The sequence below is a fragment of the Hirundo rustica genome, chromosome 4, assembly GCF_015227805.2.
Source record: "Hirundo rustica isolate bHirRus1 chromosome 4, bHirRus1.pri.v3, whole genome shotgun sequence".
In the NCBI taxonomy this organism is placed as follows: Eukaryota; Metazoa; Chordata; class Aves; order Passeriformes; family Hirundinidae; genus Hirundo; species Hirundo rustica.
This window is the reverse complement of record NC_053453.1, coordinates 34302488-34320703: the sequence shown is the minus strand read 5'-3', so window position 1 is coordinate 34320703 and position 18216 is coordinate 34302488. Positions and strand designations below refer to the sequence as shown.

At 41.8% G+C, this 18216-nt stretch overlaps 1 protein-coding gene across 4 annotated transcripts in view; it reads right to left on the bottom strand.

Moving 5' to 3' along the window:
• Positions 1-14264: 14264 nt before the first annotated feature.
• The window catches only part of MSRB3 (methionine sulfoxide reductase B3), an 82757-nt gene continuing 78805 nt past the window's right edge, over positions 14265-18216 (bottom strand). For all 4 annotated transcript variants that reach the window (XM_040062187.2, XM_058420321.1, XM_040062186.2 and 1 more), the window contains one exon: positions 14265-17485. In XM_040062187.2, coding sequence (XP_039918121.1) covers positions 17321-17485 — 165 coding nt within the window. In that variant the 3' untranslated portion in view covers positions 14265-17320. The remainder of the gene's footprint in view (positions 17486-18216) is intronic.

Below are 18216 nucleotides of genomic sequence, written 5' to 3'. Positions count from 1 at the left end.
ATATAATACCAGTTGCAAAAGGGTTGACTCAAACATTGATATAATATATCTTTAAAGCAGCTTCTTAAACGAGAATCAATGAAAGATTATTTTGCCCATGTCTAAGCTTAATGGCACACTTACACAAATACGATGAGAAACTACAGCTGCAGTGAACACTTGTGCTGCCTGCTGCAGTTTATAGAACAAACATTTGGGATCTATCTGGCTAGTCATGATATATTTTTCATGTGATCATCTGTTTATGCTTCTTGGTTTATATGTCTTGGAACTGGGCTGCATGCCAAGGGGCTGGGGGCTGCAGTCAGCAAACAGGCCCTGGTCCCATGGGACCCTTGAGGGACCCTCAATTACAGCTGCTCCTGCCTCACAAGAGAACAGGTCCCCCCCACTTCTCCTGCCCATTTCTGAGGATGCAGTGTTCGGAGCTGCACGGCTTAACCCTTCCTGTTCTTCCCACAGCCCCTCTTGCACCAGAGCCACAGACTGGGCACGTATATGTAAGGAAAACGGCATATTCTGTTTAGTGCACATGTTAACAAAAGAGCTGTATGATGCCCTGGGGTAGCTCGACTGGGCCAGTGGTGGAGACACTTATTCCTGTACTTGTTAACAATTTTTTTTTTCTTACGTGGTTCATGTCACTTGGCCAGTGGCAACACCAGAAATTTGCTGTGGCTGCCTACTGAGCTGGGCACCCTGGGCTGGCCACTGTTCCTGGGTCCCCAAAGGCTCTGTATTGCTGCTCCTGCATCAGACCACCCCCTCTCTCCATATGTGATTCTCATGGCTGTTCACCAGGCAGAAACCTTCATCTTTCAGCCATGTGCATCCACAGAGGCAGTGCTTTCCAACCCAGCTCCTTGCCTTGTGCCTCCCCATCCACAGCCAGCTTGCAGCCCAAGGTACAGGGCTGATTTCTGCCCTCCCAGACTACAGCCAGCAGGACCAGGTTGCACCTGTCAGGGGCCATCCCAAGTCAAGTCACCAGCGCAGCCCCCAGGGCCTCCCTGCATCCAACTCAGTGGGTGCCCCTCTCCAAAGCACAGGTGCAGCAGCAACACACCGCTACTTGACAGTCAGATCTTCAAAGCTGAAGAAAAAAAACATCAGGGTGAAATCTGGGCTGAGCAGCTGCTAAGGTGCTGGGAAGAGGGGGTCTGCATGCGAGATCTCCTGCTTCTCTCCTATGGATGAAGCACTGCTGGTTCAGAAAACACTGAAGCAGAAACACTTCTGTATACAAATGTTAAATACAAAATACAGAGGTTAAAGGAACCGTAAAATAAGCCAGTGATGGGCTATGCCTCCAGCTCAAGGCTATAACAAATTTTAGAAGTGTTGATGCTGCTAGTGGAGCCTTCAGCTGTGATGAAGGAAAAATAGGGCTCTCTCTCTATATCACAGCATTACCCTGGCACTGAGGGTTCAGAGCAGCACTTGAAGACAGTTCTGCTTTAACAAAGGAATAAGTCACTTTGAGCCCCCACCCAGAGCAGCTGTACAGTAACAAGAAGGAAATGCAGAATGAACCTGGGTAAAGCCACAGATATAAAGTGCCCTAGCAGTGACCCACGCTGTACCTGGATATTCTGCTGATGGTCACTGAAGTTACCCACTTCCCTGATTAACAGGCAAATAAATGATGTCATTCTTCTCCATCAGTTGTCATGCATCATCTCTGCAGAGGACCACAGACTCCCTGGACAAGCAGTGTGTGGGCTGTTTGGGGTTGTGCCATGTGTCCCTCAGAGGTGCTTGCCCCATCTCAGCCAGGCTGGGGGCTCATGTGGTTACTGGCTCTCCCAAAGGAAACTTCAGCTTGACCTTGCCCTTCATTTCAACAGAGGCTAGAGGCTCTGTGGGTCCTTCTGCATACACAGACACTGGGGAATGTGGTGTATGGGATTTGGGAATCTGGCAAATAACAGCAGGGTCTGTTATGCCCCACCTGCTCCCACAATACCTTAGGATTTTGTGGTATGGACATCACCTCTGTACCCAGAAGGCTGTAAGCCTTGAAGTAGTCTTATCAACTGGCAGGATCTGAGCTATAGCACATGGAAAACTGCTCCTCCAAAAAATCCCACCACTGGGGAAAAAGGTTGAAGTCCCAATACAAGCTGCCTGCTCATCTGTAGAGGAGAGTGCATGTACTTTTCAAATGCCTCACAGCTGAAAGCAGGACCCTCACGGCCTGTCATGATAAAGGATGAGCATGTGGGACCCTGACTCATGGCTCTGCAACCTCCTGTGGCTGCTGGCACAGCCTGGAAGGGCAACCCTGCACACAGGACTGTCATGCAAAGCTGAAGCATGTTAAATCCCTGGCTGAAAAGGGTGAGTGAGTGTTTCACTGCGCAGTCTTTACCTCCCTGAAGATGTTTACTTTGCTCCTTGTGCTTCCCCTCAACTTCCTTCCTCTCTACTTCACACCACTAATGCATTAAGCACAGAGTAGCAATGAAACAGAAGAAATAAAAATGCAGTTTCAGCAGCAATAGCTCTCAAGCTGTGCTGGAAGGAAAAGATTAAAGTAAGATGGTGGCTGAGGTAAGGGAGCAATGCACTTGTCTGGCTGGGGGGTCCCCACAGGGAAGTCCAAGTGCAATGGTTTCTTCCTTATTTACATCCCCATGGCATAGCACTTGAGTCTGTAGGAATACCATGAAGATAGAGGATTGCCATGCAATTGACCTTTCACAATCAGGTGCCAGCAAAATTACTGGAATGTATCCTTGCTACTATGCAGTGTGGCCAAGGAATAAGAAAAGGAGGTACGGAGAGTGGCAAAGGAAGGCAGTGGGGAAGGAGGTCCCTGTCTCAATCAAGGATGTCCCAGATACACTTTCGGAAAGAAATTATTTTTCATCATGCCTAAAGTGTGTTACACAGTGTAAAGCCTCCTCCTCATTGTTCGTTAGCGTCACTGAGTCTTTCAGACAGAGCCTGGAGGCCTTTTGCCCATGTTGAACATGTTATGTCCCATGAAGGTCATGGAGATGGCTGAGTGAGAATTGTTGGCTGCCAGAGAGGCTGGTGGCTGCTGCACTGGCAATTTTTCTTTTCATCAGTCATTTTTAGGCAAGGCAGGATGTTCCTTTCTCACAAATCTTGAGACCCCAGACTGCTTAATATTCTGGGTGCTGAGGGAATTTCAAATTCCTGCAGTGGGACATATGTCTATAGAGACTCTTTGTAGTATTTGAGACCCTCTGTAATACTTGAGTGGGTTCAAGGGTTTTTTTCTCCTTTTACAATAGCAATATGAGAAAGCACAAAGCTCACATATCTGATGATTGCACAAGTGGGATTTTTGGGGGGGGAGGGAAATAATTTTGGTCTGATCTTTCTTCATTTTTTTTATTCAACTTTACATTCCTCAGTTCAGCTCTACTTAAACACAAAGCAGAAACAATGAAGTGGCCCTTGCGTGAGGAGCAGCACTTGGAAGAGACAGTCCCTGGGAGACCACAGGTGCTGGTGGCCTTGTTTTATAGGACGGCGACTGATATCCACCAGTGTCTGGAAACACCAAGCCTATTCACATGAAAAATAAATCTCATGTGAAATATGGGCTTCCATGGATCATCTACTAAAGGTGAACGTTCTTTATATCATATTGCACACTAGGAAATAAAAACCAAACTGCACTGACAGGATGCATTGACAGTGCCCTTTCTACAGCAGATTTTTATGTGTTTTCCAGAGTCTTTAATTCTCTTACTTCAGAGTCCCTCTCACTGTGGATTTATGGCACGTTTCCTGCCTCCCTTCTCTTCATCTGTTCTCCCACATCTCTTACTTGAACTGCTTTAAAGTGACACGTTGACACATATCCATGTGATGAAAGTGAGCACACAGCTCCAGACCCGATAGAGCGTGTTTGTCTGCAGCATGGTGACCCCGGACCAGCCAACACTCCCAGCCAACGTCTGAGTGCAAGTCCAGTGGACAGGCAGAGGGACCTATGCCTGGCAGGAAAAAGGCAAAAAACAGCGAAGGTAGAAAGTCTTGGCCTCCATGGAGTAGTCAAGACATTGCTCTATTGCAACTCTTTGGATGCCCCCCGGGGGCTACTGTGTGAGAAATAAAACTCTTACTGCTACTAAGTCACAGCCCATGATGGGAGCACTTTGACAGTCCCCTCTAGAACAGTTATCCTCTGGTAACTTCTGATATCTGACACAGATGTATTTACCTTCAAAACCCAAAGCCACCCCACCACCCACCATCACTTTCACCTGTGACACACACCCTCCGCCCGCAATCTTCCTCCTCTTTCTTCCTCTAAGCCCAGGTAGCATCTACTTGCTCAGCTTCGAGTAGCAGGGGAGCAAGGATAGCATCCAGAGCAAGGAGCTCAGGGTCTCCTGTGTGGGCATGCTTGTCTGGTTACTAAAGCAAGGATGGTAAGTTAAAGGTTCCGCTCCCTCTGACTGACCTCAGATTGCTCGTAACTGCTTTTGTGCCTTAGTTTCCTCCTACATAAACCAAACAAGTCTATCTGTTCCCTGGCTTTTGTTTTTGGGGTTTTTTTTCTCCTTTCTATGTGTGTTCTTTGCCCATTCTTGTAGATTCAGTTCAACGCCCTAGAGCATCTGTATTTGCTAATATTTTGAATGAAATAATTTTAAACATGATTTGAAGTCCTTCTGCTTCTCAATGCACTGCACCTCATGGAAGTACGAAATCCTAACATGAGGTTCAGGCACACAAATTAAGTATACCAAATGCTGTAAGATATCACTGTTCTCTCCCCACTGATGGTCATCCTTGCTCTCTGCCTAGACCAAGGAATTTCCTTCCTTTAGTCCTTACAAAGAAATGTTTATCTGTAGGACAGCCTCCCAGCTCTCTGCAAAAAGTGAAATGCTGAACTCCCTTGTAAAAATATTGATCCTCAGCACCCCTTCCTGGGACATCTGTTCCAGGGCAGCCTTTCCAATGAATGCCTTGAGCAGCAGGGTTTACTCATCCTGCAGAAACAGCAGCACATGGCAGCTTGCTGCTTTTGCCTCTTGCTGGGCAAAGGCTTTTGGAAGATGTGCACTTTTATGGGATACATTAATTCACCTTTCAAATGATCTAGCTGCTTTCTGCAGCTTTAGAGGCTGCACATGATCTGGCTGCATCATCATTGGAAAATTGCTTGTTCCTGGTCAGTACAACTGTAAGTTAAATCTCAGCTGTTCTCTGTGTAAATGTGGACCTCAGTGCCATGTAATGTTACAGCTATTAAGATCCTTTTCACTATCACTAGAGTAAAATAAGAGTATTTTCACCAAAATACTTGTAAAATAATTATGCAAAAATATATAGATCTGCCTTTTGATCTGCTTGCAAAAGCCCCTACAAGGAGGTGTCTTTAAGGATATTAAAATTTTTCCAATGTTAGCATGAACCTTAGAGCTTGTTATCTATTGAGATTAGGAAGGGGACAGTTTTTAAGGAGGCTTATGGAAAATCATTACAAAAAATCAAACCTGTGAGGACCTAATCTTCCATAACTTTGCAAAACACCATGCATTTGGATTAGTCCAGACATCTATTGATGAATTGAAAAAAAACACCAACAATTCAAAGCAAGGCTTGCACAGAGCTTGCCAGCATCCCATAGCATTCTGTGGTACTGAATCTGACAGAGTAACTCAATGTTGTACAGAAAGGTTCTGTTTCTTGCTTCCACTAAAACCTGCCTGGAAATTTCACTGGATCCCTCTAGTTCTTCTGCCACAAGAAACAGAGTTCCTTATCCATCTTCTCAACATAATCTTACAGTATTCTGGTCATCTGCCAGGATACTTTGGACACAGACAAAAAAGCAAGGTTTGAGACGGAAATTGTTAAAATCTCACTCTGACAGCTGCATAAGTGGGAAGCAGCCTATTCATCTGAAAGTGTGAGAATGGAACCCGCTGTATACAAAGAAGTGGGCATTTGTGTGACTTCTTAGTTATGACATGTTCCCTCACAAGGTCACTGTTTACCACCATTCCACCAGGTCCAGGTTCCACCAGGCTTTGGAGGAGCTTTTTGGGAAGATTTTGTAACTCAAATTAACCCTGACCTAGAAAACACTAGTCCGTTTCAAGATATAGCTTGGCTCTCAGGTCAGGTCTACATGAATCATGTTGGGAGTTCAGCAAATTAAAAAAACATTGAAATGAGAGTGGGCTGACCTTTAATTCCAGGGAAGTGTCACAGGAGTCTTATCACCCTTTAAAGTCACCTGCCTTCCAGCACTCTGCCTTTAAGTTCACAGCTATGCTGGCCATAGTCCCCCTCCTCTTCCAATACAGGCCCTTTTTTAAAAAGAATTTTTTTTTTTTTTTGAGTTTTGATTATTCTGCAGCTGAGCTTCAGTCTTTGTCTTATCTCATCTTTTTCTATAGCATACTTTATGCTACCAAAAGACTAACAATAAACCTACTTTCAAAGGGACCTTAAAATCTGCAAGACTAACCGTGTGCATGAAATCTCTTAAGTGCATCAAGGTGGTTATCACAAACGCCTCTTTGGACAAAGGCCTTTTCCATGCTTCCTGGCCAATTAAAGCTGGATACAAATCCATTAAGTCTGAGGAACACACTTCTGAAGAATTTGTTAAAGTTGATAGCAGAATTTGTCCCAGGACAGCAGGAAGAGCAAAGCATAGGGTCACAGAGCATAAAGCACTATGAAAGGGTTTGCAGGATTCGGCCCTCAGGCATGAGAAGTGATCTTTTTGCCGTATGCAGCTGAGGAGTCTCAAACAAATGTGCTCTGCAATATTGCTCATACAAATGGCATCAGGCTGTGGAAGCATGGAGGAACCATTTCTGCAATATACTGTCAGCTGGTGAGAAATTTTGCAGGAAAGAAAGCACACAGGAGGTCCCAGCTGCCTTAACCTACAGGCATCAAACCTACAGGCAGCCTTGCTGACACCACATAATTGTCCACAGGTAGGGCAGGCAGAATGGCACCCTTTGAATCAAAGTTTCATGTCTCTGGTAAATGGAAAAGCAGACATCAATAGATGATGAATATAGTGAGAATTGTATTCTAATTGGAAATAAGATGTATATTACCTTGTACTGGATCAAATAACATGAAGGATTAAAATCGCTGTGCTAAATAATTGAGATCCCAGTTGTATAATTTTTCCTATCATTTTAAAGTTATGCCATGGAACCAGAAATATTCCACTAATAAAAAAGTTTGCTCATAAAAAGGAAAAATATCAAAGAGCCATCAGTGAATTGGAACATTAGAGAGAGAAGAAGAATTTTCCCACTCCTCACCCCATTTGTATATCCAAGTAATACTTTATAAGTTTTGATTCTTTTATAAAATTATAAACACAGAGAAACTCCAGAGAAGCAGCTAGTGTACTCATGTCAGACATATGATGATGCTGAAAATTTCCCTTACTTTTCCACCCATGCATTTGAGGTGCTGTGCTTAGAAAGAATTAGCAATACTTGATCACAGTAACAGCTGCATCCAGTTGTAAACTGGCGATTCATGGGATTTAAGACAACTCCATCTGAAGGATCACTTTCTAAATCTAGGCATGAGTAAACAGATTCCTTTCTACTGGGACTGTTTGTCCCCAGTGCCACACAAAGCAAAGAACTGTAACAACAAGCACATTCAAAGCCTCTGTGTGATATTACTAGTAGCTTGAAATTCAGACTACAGCCTCTTTGAAAAGATAGTATTTTTCCAGAAATGTTTATTTTACATTTAGAGTTGTTATTGTTATTCCTTCTCAGTGGTGTAGAAGTCCAGTTGGAAGAGTTTTCTTTCCTCTGCATTGAAGCTGAAAATTCCTGGAAAGCCATGACAATATTCAGCATTCATGATTACACAGACAGACATATTTCATGAAAATTGCATAGGCTTTTAATACAGGATTATGAATGAGCTCTAATGTTGAAATTATATTAGATTGGATTTCAGAACGTATTTAACATATTTCCATACAGCAACCTTGGGATGTCTTTTCAATAACAGTGATTATTACAGGCAGGCTGTTTTTTAAGAAAACATTAGTTCAAGGTGGACAGGGCTTCCTGAAAAATGTTCTACATCTTTATGGCTGATGTTTTAGTTGTTTTGAATTAACTTTTTTCACAGCTAGAATGAAACATTTCACCATATAATTCTTCATGCATGTCTTCAAAGAAACCTGGAGCTTTTGCCATGAATTTTCAACGCCGTAATACAATCTCGGGCATGAAGACTCTTTGTGAGCTGAAGGTGAGCATTTTGCCCCAGGTTATCTGGTTTCTCTCAAAACACAAATATTCTTAGGTAATGTCTGTCTTTTAAAAATAGTGGTTGCCCAAGGTGATTTGAAGGCATCTCTCTAAGTACCAACCTGTGAACAATCCCAGGCTTAGTCTTTTACAAGCCTCCAACAGCTGACTGCCCAGCCCGCAGATCTTAATAAGGACAAGCTGCTTGATCGAGTGGAATGGAGTTCAGATTTATCTCTATATAATAACAAACACATTGAAATTATACATTGCCCAGGAGGAATTTGGAAAGCAGAAGTCAGTGACTCATTGGGATCTGCCTGTATGAGCAATTTCTCGACCTGTCCTCATAGCACTGGTCCCCTGGATCAGTGGCTCAGCTCTGCCATTTTACTCATTTTTCCTTCCTTACAGAAAGCAGCAGAGGTCATATCCTTTCTTCTGTCTGGAACAACAGTGACTTTAAATGTAGTTAATTTGAATATATATCTGCTAGATTAGGCTCAAGGTAACTGAGTATGCCTTTCGTGGTTCATGTAGCTGTCTCCTGGGGTTGCAGAGTTTGCCTCTCCATATTCACTCACTGCCATAAAGAGCACATGGACTATTGTTGTACACTGATGCTGCCTGCTATTTGTCTCTCATACTGGTGTCAATTGGATGTAAAGGTACAGAAAACACTTAGATTTCACCAGTGTGAGGCACTGAAAGGCTTTCCTTCAGTCATTAGCAAGTTTGATAGCTCTCATTAGTCTACTTTAGTCACTGGAGAAAAGAGATGTGTGTTTCCTACACTGGTGGCATAAACACTCCCTTACTTTTATACTGCTGGAAGAAATGTGTATTTTTAGGGCTAAAACAGTAATCTATTCACAGTGCATTTCTGAAACCAACCCCATTCTATTCATCTCACTTAAACGGTCAAAACTGTGAAACTGGATGCCCCAGGTTCTACTCCTAACACCTAATACAGATTCTTTGAAGGGATGTTTTGAAGACATTTGAAATAGGAAGCCCTGTGCCCTATTCTCACTGCTGCTGTGAAACTCTAGGTGAGTCCACACAGATGTGGATTTTTACTGCAGTTTAACATTTCTAAATACCATGCTGGTTAAGTATAGGCTGAATCTTCTAAAATTTACTTTTACTTTTGCCCTCTAACTTGACCCATGGAGAGTATCTACTAATTAAAAATCAACAGGAAACAAGTGTCTTCAAGAGATAAAGTAGTTATCTACAGCAATTGTGGTTTGAGGCATAAAAGCTAGGATGAAAAAAAAATCCACATTCAGAAAGATGCATATATTTTTAAACAGTATATATGAACTCATGCATGACCATCCAGCGAGAGATGGAAATGGCTGGAGACAGATGTTTTCTCCAGAGTGCATTTGATAAGGTCTAGGAGACTGTGCCTTTTCAGCTAAGCTGTACACAGATATGACAATTCCTGTACTCTCAGAGCAGGCTTGGCCAGTTAGCAAGGAGGAGCAAAGCTGTGCATCTGGCTTGGTCAGCCTCAGCCATGCAATGCCATTCACAAGGGATGCAAAACTGTATCTAAAAGTGCCTCTACTTGTACTAATAGTAAGAACCTATCACTTTTTTTTTTTTCTTGTCTCCCAATATCAACTTCTCAAAGAATAATTTCTTCTCTTTTTCTACTGACAACTGAGAAGAAAATCTGAACTGACAACTGAGAAGAAAACCTGAGTTTCAAGAATCTCCATAGCCTGAATAGTGGAATCAACTGAAAGATGAAATAAAATACCCAAAGGAAAGTGGAAAATCTATCGTCTCACTTTGCATCTGGGTATAGGAAAAACGCTGCTCCACTATGACCGAAATGCTTTTAGATAAAACCCACTATTGGGCACTGTCTTAGCCTTTCAAGAAACTGTAAACACTGACTGCAGTCAACACAAAATATTTATTCCTCTCATCTGAGGATGTTCCACATGCTTTGAGGTACTTGAGTTCACAAGTGAGAATACCAAATATCATCCCTGTTGCATGTGCATCAGTCAGCTCTTGGATGCTCACCCTTGATGTCATGGTGTCAGTAAGGATGAGTGAAGCTGCCCTTTGCCCAGGTGCTGTTTGGTTTAAACCACCAGATTTAGTTGTTGCTAAAAGCACCTCCCACTGTGGACGTCCTTGTTTTCCAAAGTAAACTGTCTCTGGCGTCTTGTGACCTGAACAGCCCCAAGTGTCTGACCTTGAAAAACAAAAAAAATGTTTTATTTGAAAAGAAAAATCTGCAGCCTAAATTATTTGAGGCACTGATTTCCTTCCTCAGCAGGATGCTGGAATGACCAGGCTGTGGTAGGAGCTGCTTATACACCACAGACATACACAGCAACGTATTTGCCCTCTAATGATATATTAGGCAATGGTTTTGAGTTGGCAGGTTACTAGAAGCCTTAGCCAAACAAAGATAAAATTGTAATTTATCAACAGAGAATGCTGAATTCATGGTCACTGGTGACTGCTGGGACTGGTGGTAGCCCACAAAGCTGAAGATGACAACAAATTCCAGATACTGTTTGGACTTTTCTTAGCTTCGGGGGGGAGGGGGGGAAGCTTTTTGGATTTTCTTCCATAGAAATTGTTCAAACTAGGAACAAGATAAAATTATCACCTTTCTCAAAATCCAATACGACAGGACTCAAGCAGCAAATGTGTATGAAAATACTGTGATTGCAACTACCTTCTGCAGCATGTTAAGGAAGGCATGAAAAGCATGAAAACAGAGCAGTGGGGGTACATGCAGAGAGGCATCCAGGACACTGGCTCACTGAGGAGTCAGCAGTGCTGGGCTTTGGTGGTACAGACCTCTCTTTTGAGAATACAGTCCATGGCTTTTAGGACTTATATTCTCTGTGCTAGTTATTTCACGGAGTAGGATTTTTCCAAAGGCCTTGTCTTCCTGTCAAAGATTTTAAGGATTCTTGAAAATAATTTATCTCAAGTATGTTGAGAAACCTTTCCCAGTAGTTCTTTCCATCACTTCAGATTTATAGGAGCTTTGTTCTACTAAAGTCAGTGATGTTAGACATACAGGAGAATGAGGTTAAGAATTAGGACCTATTTTTACAGGGTTTCACAAATCTGTGCTATTTTAATTGTCCTGAGTTAAATGCCATGATGGAAATCCTTGCAGTTTAAGGTGAATCAGAGGCAAAATGCAAGTTCCCCTTTCCCTTTTCCCACCCTCCATGAACCCCTTCCATCTCCTGACTGATCTCTAGATGGAAACCAACTGCTCTTACAGTGAGGAATTCAATCTCTTCACCCACTGTATCATCATTGCCACAGTGATTTCTGTGAACTGGTCCCAGCACCAACCAATTTCACAAAAAAAACTAGTGAACAGCTAAGAAATCACCAGGAATGCTGGCTTTTACAGACCCAGGGCAAATGTGGAGTTCTGGAGGTGAAAGGATCTCTTCACCATTACTAGCCTTTGAAATTTCCCAGTCCCAGAGGTGTACTTTCATGGGAAGAAAAAGCTGTTTCAGATCACACCAGATATTTTCCGCACTGCCCAGCAGTTATACCTGAGGATGTTCTCCAGATGTTTGTCTTTCTATGAAACATACAATAATAAAGTTGTAAACCGGACGAGACAATGCTAGAAATGTAAAAACAAGGGCTTTAGGGCAGCCTGGAAAAACATGAACATTAACTAGCCCACACATAAAACTTGTCCTCTTTAAAAGGCCAACAAAGATGTATTTTATTTGCTTTTCCAAAGAACTGCTACTTTTCCGAGCAGGTGGGCACATACAACTTGTCATGGTTCTTATATTGCCAACAGACAATTGTTTGTATTTTGGGGAACAGATACTCCTTTAACTTGGGCATACAAAAAGTGAGAAGTACAAGGTCTAAGACAAGATGAAGCTACAGTTTAGACAGTTTGTATTCCACAGTGAAAAGAAAATAATAATGTGGCATTGTCTGGAATACTACAAAGAGCAACAACTAAGAGTGCTGTGTCTAGAACATCTGCAGAGTGAAATGCAAACTTTACTGTTTGAAAGCTGTCAACAAGAGCAAAACAGGACTTTGAAAATGGAACCCTGTTGTCTTTTCTTTTCTGGAATTGTTTCTCTTTTCTGCTGGGTATATTGGTTAAGCAAAATGTCCAAGAAGACGGGCTACAAGTCCTAAGAGGTATTCTTATTTTTTTCTGCCTAATTTGGGCTGCTTAAGTGGGTCCTGATCCCAAAAATATGTGGACATAATGGAGACCTTTTTGTTCAGTGCACTTAATACTACACTGGTAGCCTGTGTATAGGGATTTCAGAGTGCCACCTGACTACACTACTTGGGGTTTGCTATTCCAGTGATTTCACCTGAGCATGTTTGCAAGTATTATCTCACCCTTTTTTTTAAGTGACTGCAAAAGGAAGACAGTTATTGGCTGCTGTCATGGCTTTGATCTGAAAAGCCTAGTCAGGCCTTGTGGTGCATGACTTCTCTTTACAACAAAATGGAAGCAAGCCAGACTGGAATGCTGGTCTTCACATACGAAGGATTAGACATTTTTGCAGGTTTATTGTGGGACCTGTAGGTGGCCTCATTTTAATAGTCAATAAAACAAGAAGTATTAGTCCAGTTTTGTCATGTGCTAAGCAACATTTTGTCTTACTGAACAAATTTGCTTCTGGTGCCATTGAATACTCTGCGATTCATTCAGGTGGGTATAGAGCACACTGACTGTAATAGAGAAAGTGCAAACATCTGTTTTGTTTTCATCCTTAAATTCCTTCAGGGATAGGAAGTGAGAGGGAATGATTTTGAAATGCTGAGTTAGGACCAGAAAAGTAGCCTGTGTCACACATTTCCCGTTCTCTCCCAGACCATGGGTAAAGGACAAGAGGACTGCTGGCCATGCAGTGACATTAACCACAGACACTTTGTAACAGAATGAACAATGAGAAAAAATGAATACACATCACAAATTCTGTTAGAGAAGTTCTAACACAAATTTGATTGGGTAAATGGACTGCAAAACAAGGTTAACTGAAATAAGACTGAGACCATTCAGTACAACTGAGTACCAACATTCACATCCACACTAGGCATCATGTTTGTGACGATGCATTCTTTGCCACCACGCCAGCAGAAACCCTGACTTATGATGCTGTCTTATTTATGTGCTGTAGTCACTGTGGTAAGGCCTCCGTTTTAAGTACTTCATATACACACAAACTGGGGTTTTGTTTTAGTGTATGAGACCTGATAGAACTTGTGAAAAAGGCTTATGATTCATGTGCCTTTTATGTATGGAAGTCATAATGCTACAACCATAAGAGAATCTCAAAGCAGATGGTTAACTGGCCACGTGTGGCTGATCCTACCACCACCTCTTCTCCCATCCTGTGGCTGGGGCACTCTGGGGAACACCAGGAGCAGCTGGGAGAGTGTCTCTTACTAGAAACTTCTCTGGTTTTGAAGTGGTGGGGTACACATGTGTGTTAAGAAAAATTGCATGCCATGCACTGCAAGACACAGCCTGCCTTGAGCTAGACTGGAGCACAGAGCCACCCCCTTGTCTGCTGCCAGGGCAGCACCAGCAACAGGACAGAATGCCTCTGAAGATCTGCCTTGGCACAGCACCTCTGGGTGCTGACAGACTGGCCAGGTTATACTGGGAGTACGGGGGCATCCAGCTCTCCGCTTCTTTGTAGTGGATACAAGTTAGTACCTCATGTAAGACATACCAAACTACTACAGTTTTGAGAGGGAAGTACACTGGATGGATGGGATACAGAGTCCCAAGGGATTAATTTTTGGATCATACTAAACTTGTAAACAAGAGTGCAGTGTGTCATCTGGACACTTGGCAATGTTTGAGAACAATTAGCAAGAGATTTAATTTTGATGTTACTTTTTCTCACAAACATAGACATGGAAGGTGGTTTAAAAGCAGCCTGCAACTCCTACCCATCCCTTACACCTCTCTTTTAAAACCCGCTGCAGGGCTGATTTACCAATCAGCAATAACCTGCTGCCTGTGCAGTACGCCAAACCTGTATCCCTGGAGATGAAACTTTGGCAGAAACCAACTTGCCAGCTACAGACCTCCACTGCAGACAGAGCCTGGGCACTGCAGGGCTCCCATGACATGCTTGCCCGCAATTTACACACATCCCACACTGAATCTTTCAGAAGAGGCTAAAACTTCTGCTGAGTTAAAGGTGAGCCTTTCTTTAAACACTTCCTTGCTCTACTGAGGCCTGGGTGTTTGTGGTACTCTCTTGAAAGCTGGTAGGTGCAAGGATACCTGGTACCCTGCAGTGCTGTGTCCCTGGTAGAAACCTGATGAAGATAAGGCACTGTGTGTATATTATTCACAGTAAGTTAGGGGAAAGCAAAGTAAAAGCAGTTCCCTAAGACATCCTACAGTGAAGGATGCAGAAATGTGACATTAAACCAGATAAATAAGGAAGCAGAACTGAATTATTTATAAAGAAATTTATTTTTTGTTTGTGTACAGTAAATATATGAAAACAAATTTGCTTTGAAAAATGTATATTTGATTTCTTAAAAGTATTGAACCCTCTTATGGAAAGGTCTTAGTTATTAAAAAGGTACAGGAAGTACTAAAATTGTACTCAAATAATATATGTGTGTGTACATATATATATATAAAAAACATGTGCAGTTTTATATATATATAGTATATATAAATAGCATGTGACTTACATGATTTTTAAGGTATCTTATTTAAACATCTGAGTAAAATAGAGATATTAGAAAATATAATTTGCTATTTCTACACAGTTTGCATTCAGTTTTTATAAGCATCCAGACAGTGCAAAATTTAAATATACAGAAATATCCTATTATTCTATACATTGTGCTCAGCTCCCAAGTTTCCTCTGTCATGATCATCACCAGACTGAACCAAATTTGACGGGTTCAATACTAGTCCTTACTAGCATCTTCTAAGAGCAAGAAAGGAAATCTGTCTTACCTTCCACTGCGTTGTGGTATAGCTTGTGCACGAGAACAATGCATTTCCTATATTAAATGATCTAACTCCCAGAGATCACATACACCTCACCATATTGATTCATTTCATTGCACTCCATATCCTGCAAAAATAAATCTCCTGTAGGACAGCATACATTACTGCGTTCTGAAGCTTAAGTAATATATTTCTTTAACATAAGGCAGGAATATACTGAAATTTGATAATACTTAAATCGAACAGCAATCTGGAATTAAACCACATTTATATACCACATTTTTATAGATGCTGCCTTTTCAAAGTTTATGTCAGAAAATGTGGTAGAGAAAACTTACTATTCTTTAAATAATAGCAAAGGATAAAAGCAGCCCTCCTAGAAGAAATTGCTAAAACCTAACAACACTAGAAGAAACTCAACTGCCTTGAAACACCAAAGGTCAGTCTGCACAACCTTTCCTGCAGCTAAAGAGCAATTCCTCACATGACATCTGGGGGAATACTCACATGAGTAGGTGCTCACTACAGCAGAGCCCAAGTGTTTTATCTGCAAATATTCATCATCCTTATTTGCATCTATTAAATGTTAAGGTGCAGTATGGGTTTTTTTTCATGTCTTTCTAATGTTGCTAAAAAAAAAAAGGCAATTATGGCCATTCCATATGCTTTCACAGTAGCTATATTTTAACTGAAGGGTGTTTGAACTTTAGAAAACATGTTTATTATCACTGATGTGAAAACCTCAATCCTGCTTCCATAAAAATCAGTGGTTGCTTTGTTCCTACTAAAAATAAAATTGGATCCAAACATGTCAGTCACAAAGTTTGCTAGTAGAAGTAAATTCATTAAGTCTCTCAGTGTTTAAAGGCAAAGTGGTGTTAGCAAATACTGTATTCTATAGCTTAAAGTACAGTATTATGCACAATTCTAAGTGTTATTCAACAGAATTGAAAAGCAGCTGTGAAAAACATCTTATGAGACAATGAATTTTGCTACATGAAAATTTCTGGAACTGTGACAGGCTTTTTTCAAATTAATTTTTTATGCCAACACTGTCACTCCTGTCCTACATTGCAATTGCACAGACTGGATTTTTTATGCAGTATGCATCCAGACCAGCTAATCTTTGAAACTGGATATATCAGGAGGGTCTCCCTCTTTCTACTGCATTCATTCCTAAACTTGTCTCTAGCAGAAACTGTCATGTTTCTGAATTCTTGTAGCAACCGACAAGATAAAGAGCCTCGTGTCATCCTTCATCTACTTCACTTTGCAAGTTTATCTCTGCACTTGCCCATATAATTACCCCCTGCAGATTTCAACTTTAATTCAGATTTGCATTATACTTGTTGAACAGGCCTCGAAAACAGACAAAGCCTCATTATAGAATGCAAAAGTGAGCCTTACTAGATAAAACCTTGATTTAAATACCAAACAAAGGGGAAACACAGATGCTGAGACAATGTTTACATCCTCTCAACCACACCCTTGAAATTTTGGCAGTAAATTAACCAAAGAATGGTTTTAACATCTCATCCATCTCTTTCAGTTGGGAAGAAACAGCCATAACTACAAGTTTTTAGAAGGTGCGGCTGATGCTGGGAGATGGTTGAATGAATACATATGACCAAAGGCTGCATGCCTCACAAGTCAGAACAAAGCAGAGATGTGCTAGGAATTCAGGATTTTCTTATGCCCAAAAGTTTCCTATAGACTGGAGAAAAACAGAAGTTGCATTTCCCACGTGAAAAGGAATAGTGTGTAAACTTAGAGTAACACAGTATTAAGAAGAAACTAATAACTAAATGATGTCAAAGCCTCTCAATTTAAAGATTACCTAAAGCAATCTCAACAAAAAGAAGAAAAATGAAAACCTGTGGACTCAGTCAATACATTTTTCAATCCAATTATACAGTAAATGCACTGGCAGGAAGGCCTCAGTTCTGAAAAGTTAAGGAAGAAGGATGGTGCAAAATGCTTTCATACATTTGAACATTCTTAGGATATAATAGAGCAGGCAACTTGAAAACTAGAAAACATTCCTTGTAAGATGTGTGGGATCAACACAGTTTTCTGCAGGCTCTGCTTCACCCTACAGCTCAGCTTTGCCAGTTTGGGCAGGACTGGCATTACCGCTGCCTTCTCCAGCGTTGTTCTTGTCTGCTGGCTTGAAAGATAATGAAGCGGAGTTCGTGCAGTACCGTTTGCCAGTTGGGCGAGGTCCATCATCAAAAATATGCCCCAGGTGAGCACCACACTGAAACAAAACACAATTAGAGTATCACTGTGTTTGTGTGCCATCGGCACACAACGGTGTTTGTGCCGATGGAGCACTGCAGTGTTAAGCAATGACTGGCAGCTGCTTCCAAGGAAGAGCACCGGTGCCTACATCGCCCTTTCAAGCGGGATTTGCAATCTACATTTATTTGCAGGAGTGATCCAGGAAGATGATCTTCTTAGATACCACACGTGCTTAAGACTCCAAGACCACATTTCCTGGGTGTTTCCTGTCATACTGCTGCGTGTCTTGGTTGGACCACCATCTCTGAGGAGCTGCCTGTTTCTGTAATGATTTCATGGCAGGAAGACAGGTAAACACATGGTGGTGAGGACAGCACGGCTCATGTTTCACTTACTGCTCTAAGTATATCTGTGTAAGAAAGGGACAGCCTCAGCTCTGGGCTCCTCTCAGCCTGCAACCATCTGCTATACCCCTTGGTAAAAAAACATTAAACGCTTTGGTGATTCTGGCAAGGACCTAAAGCACTGAAGATATTCTTTGGAGTGTGCTCTGACACTTCTTTTTCCCCCCCTTTCTATAGCCTGGCACTCTTCTGAGCACCAAGGTTCTTCTGGGTGCACTTCTTGCCCCTGGAGTGGATGGAGTTCAGCCTACTCACCTCATAATAATTTCTATAGTATATACAAGATAGGGACAGGTGACTGAAAAAGACCTGCAGTGCAGATAGATAAAATATTGCTTCATTA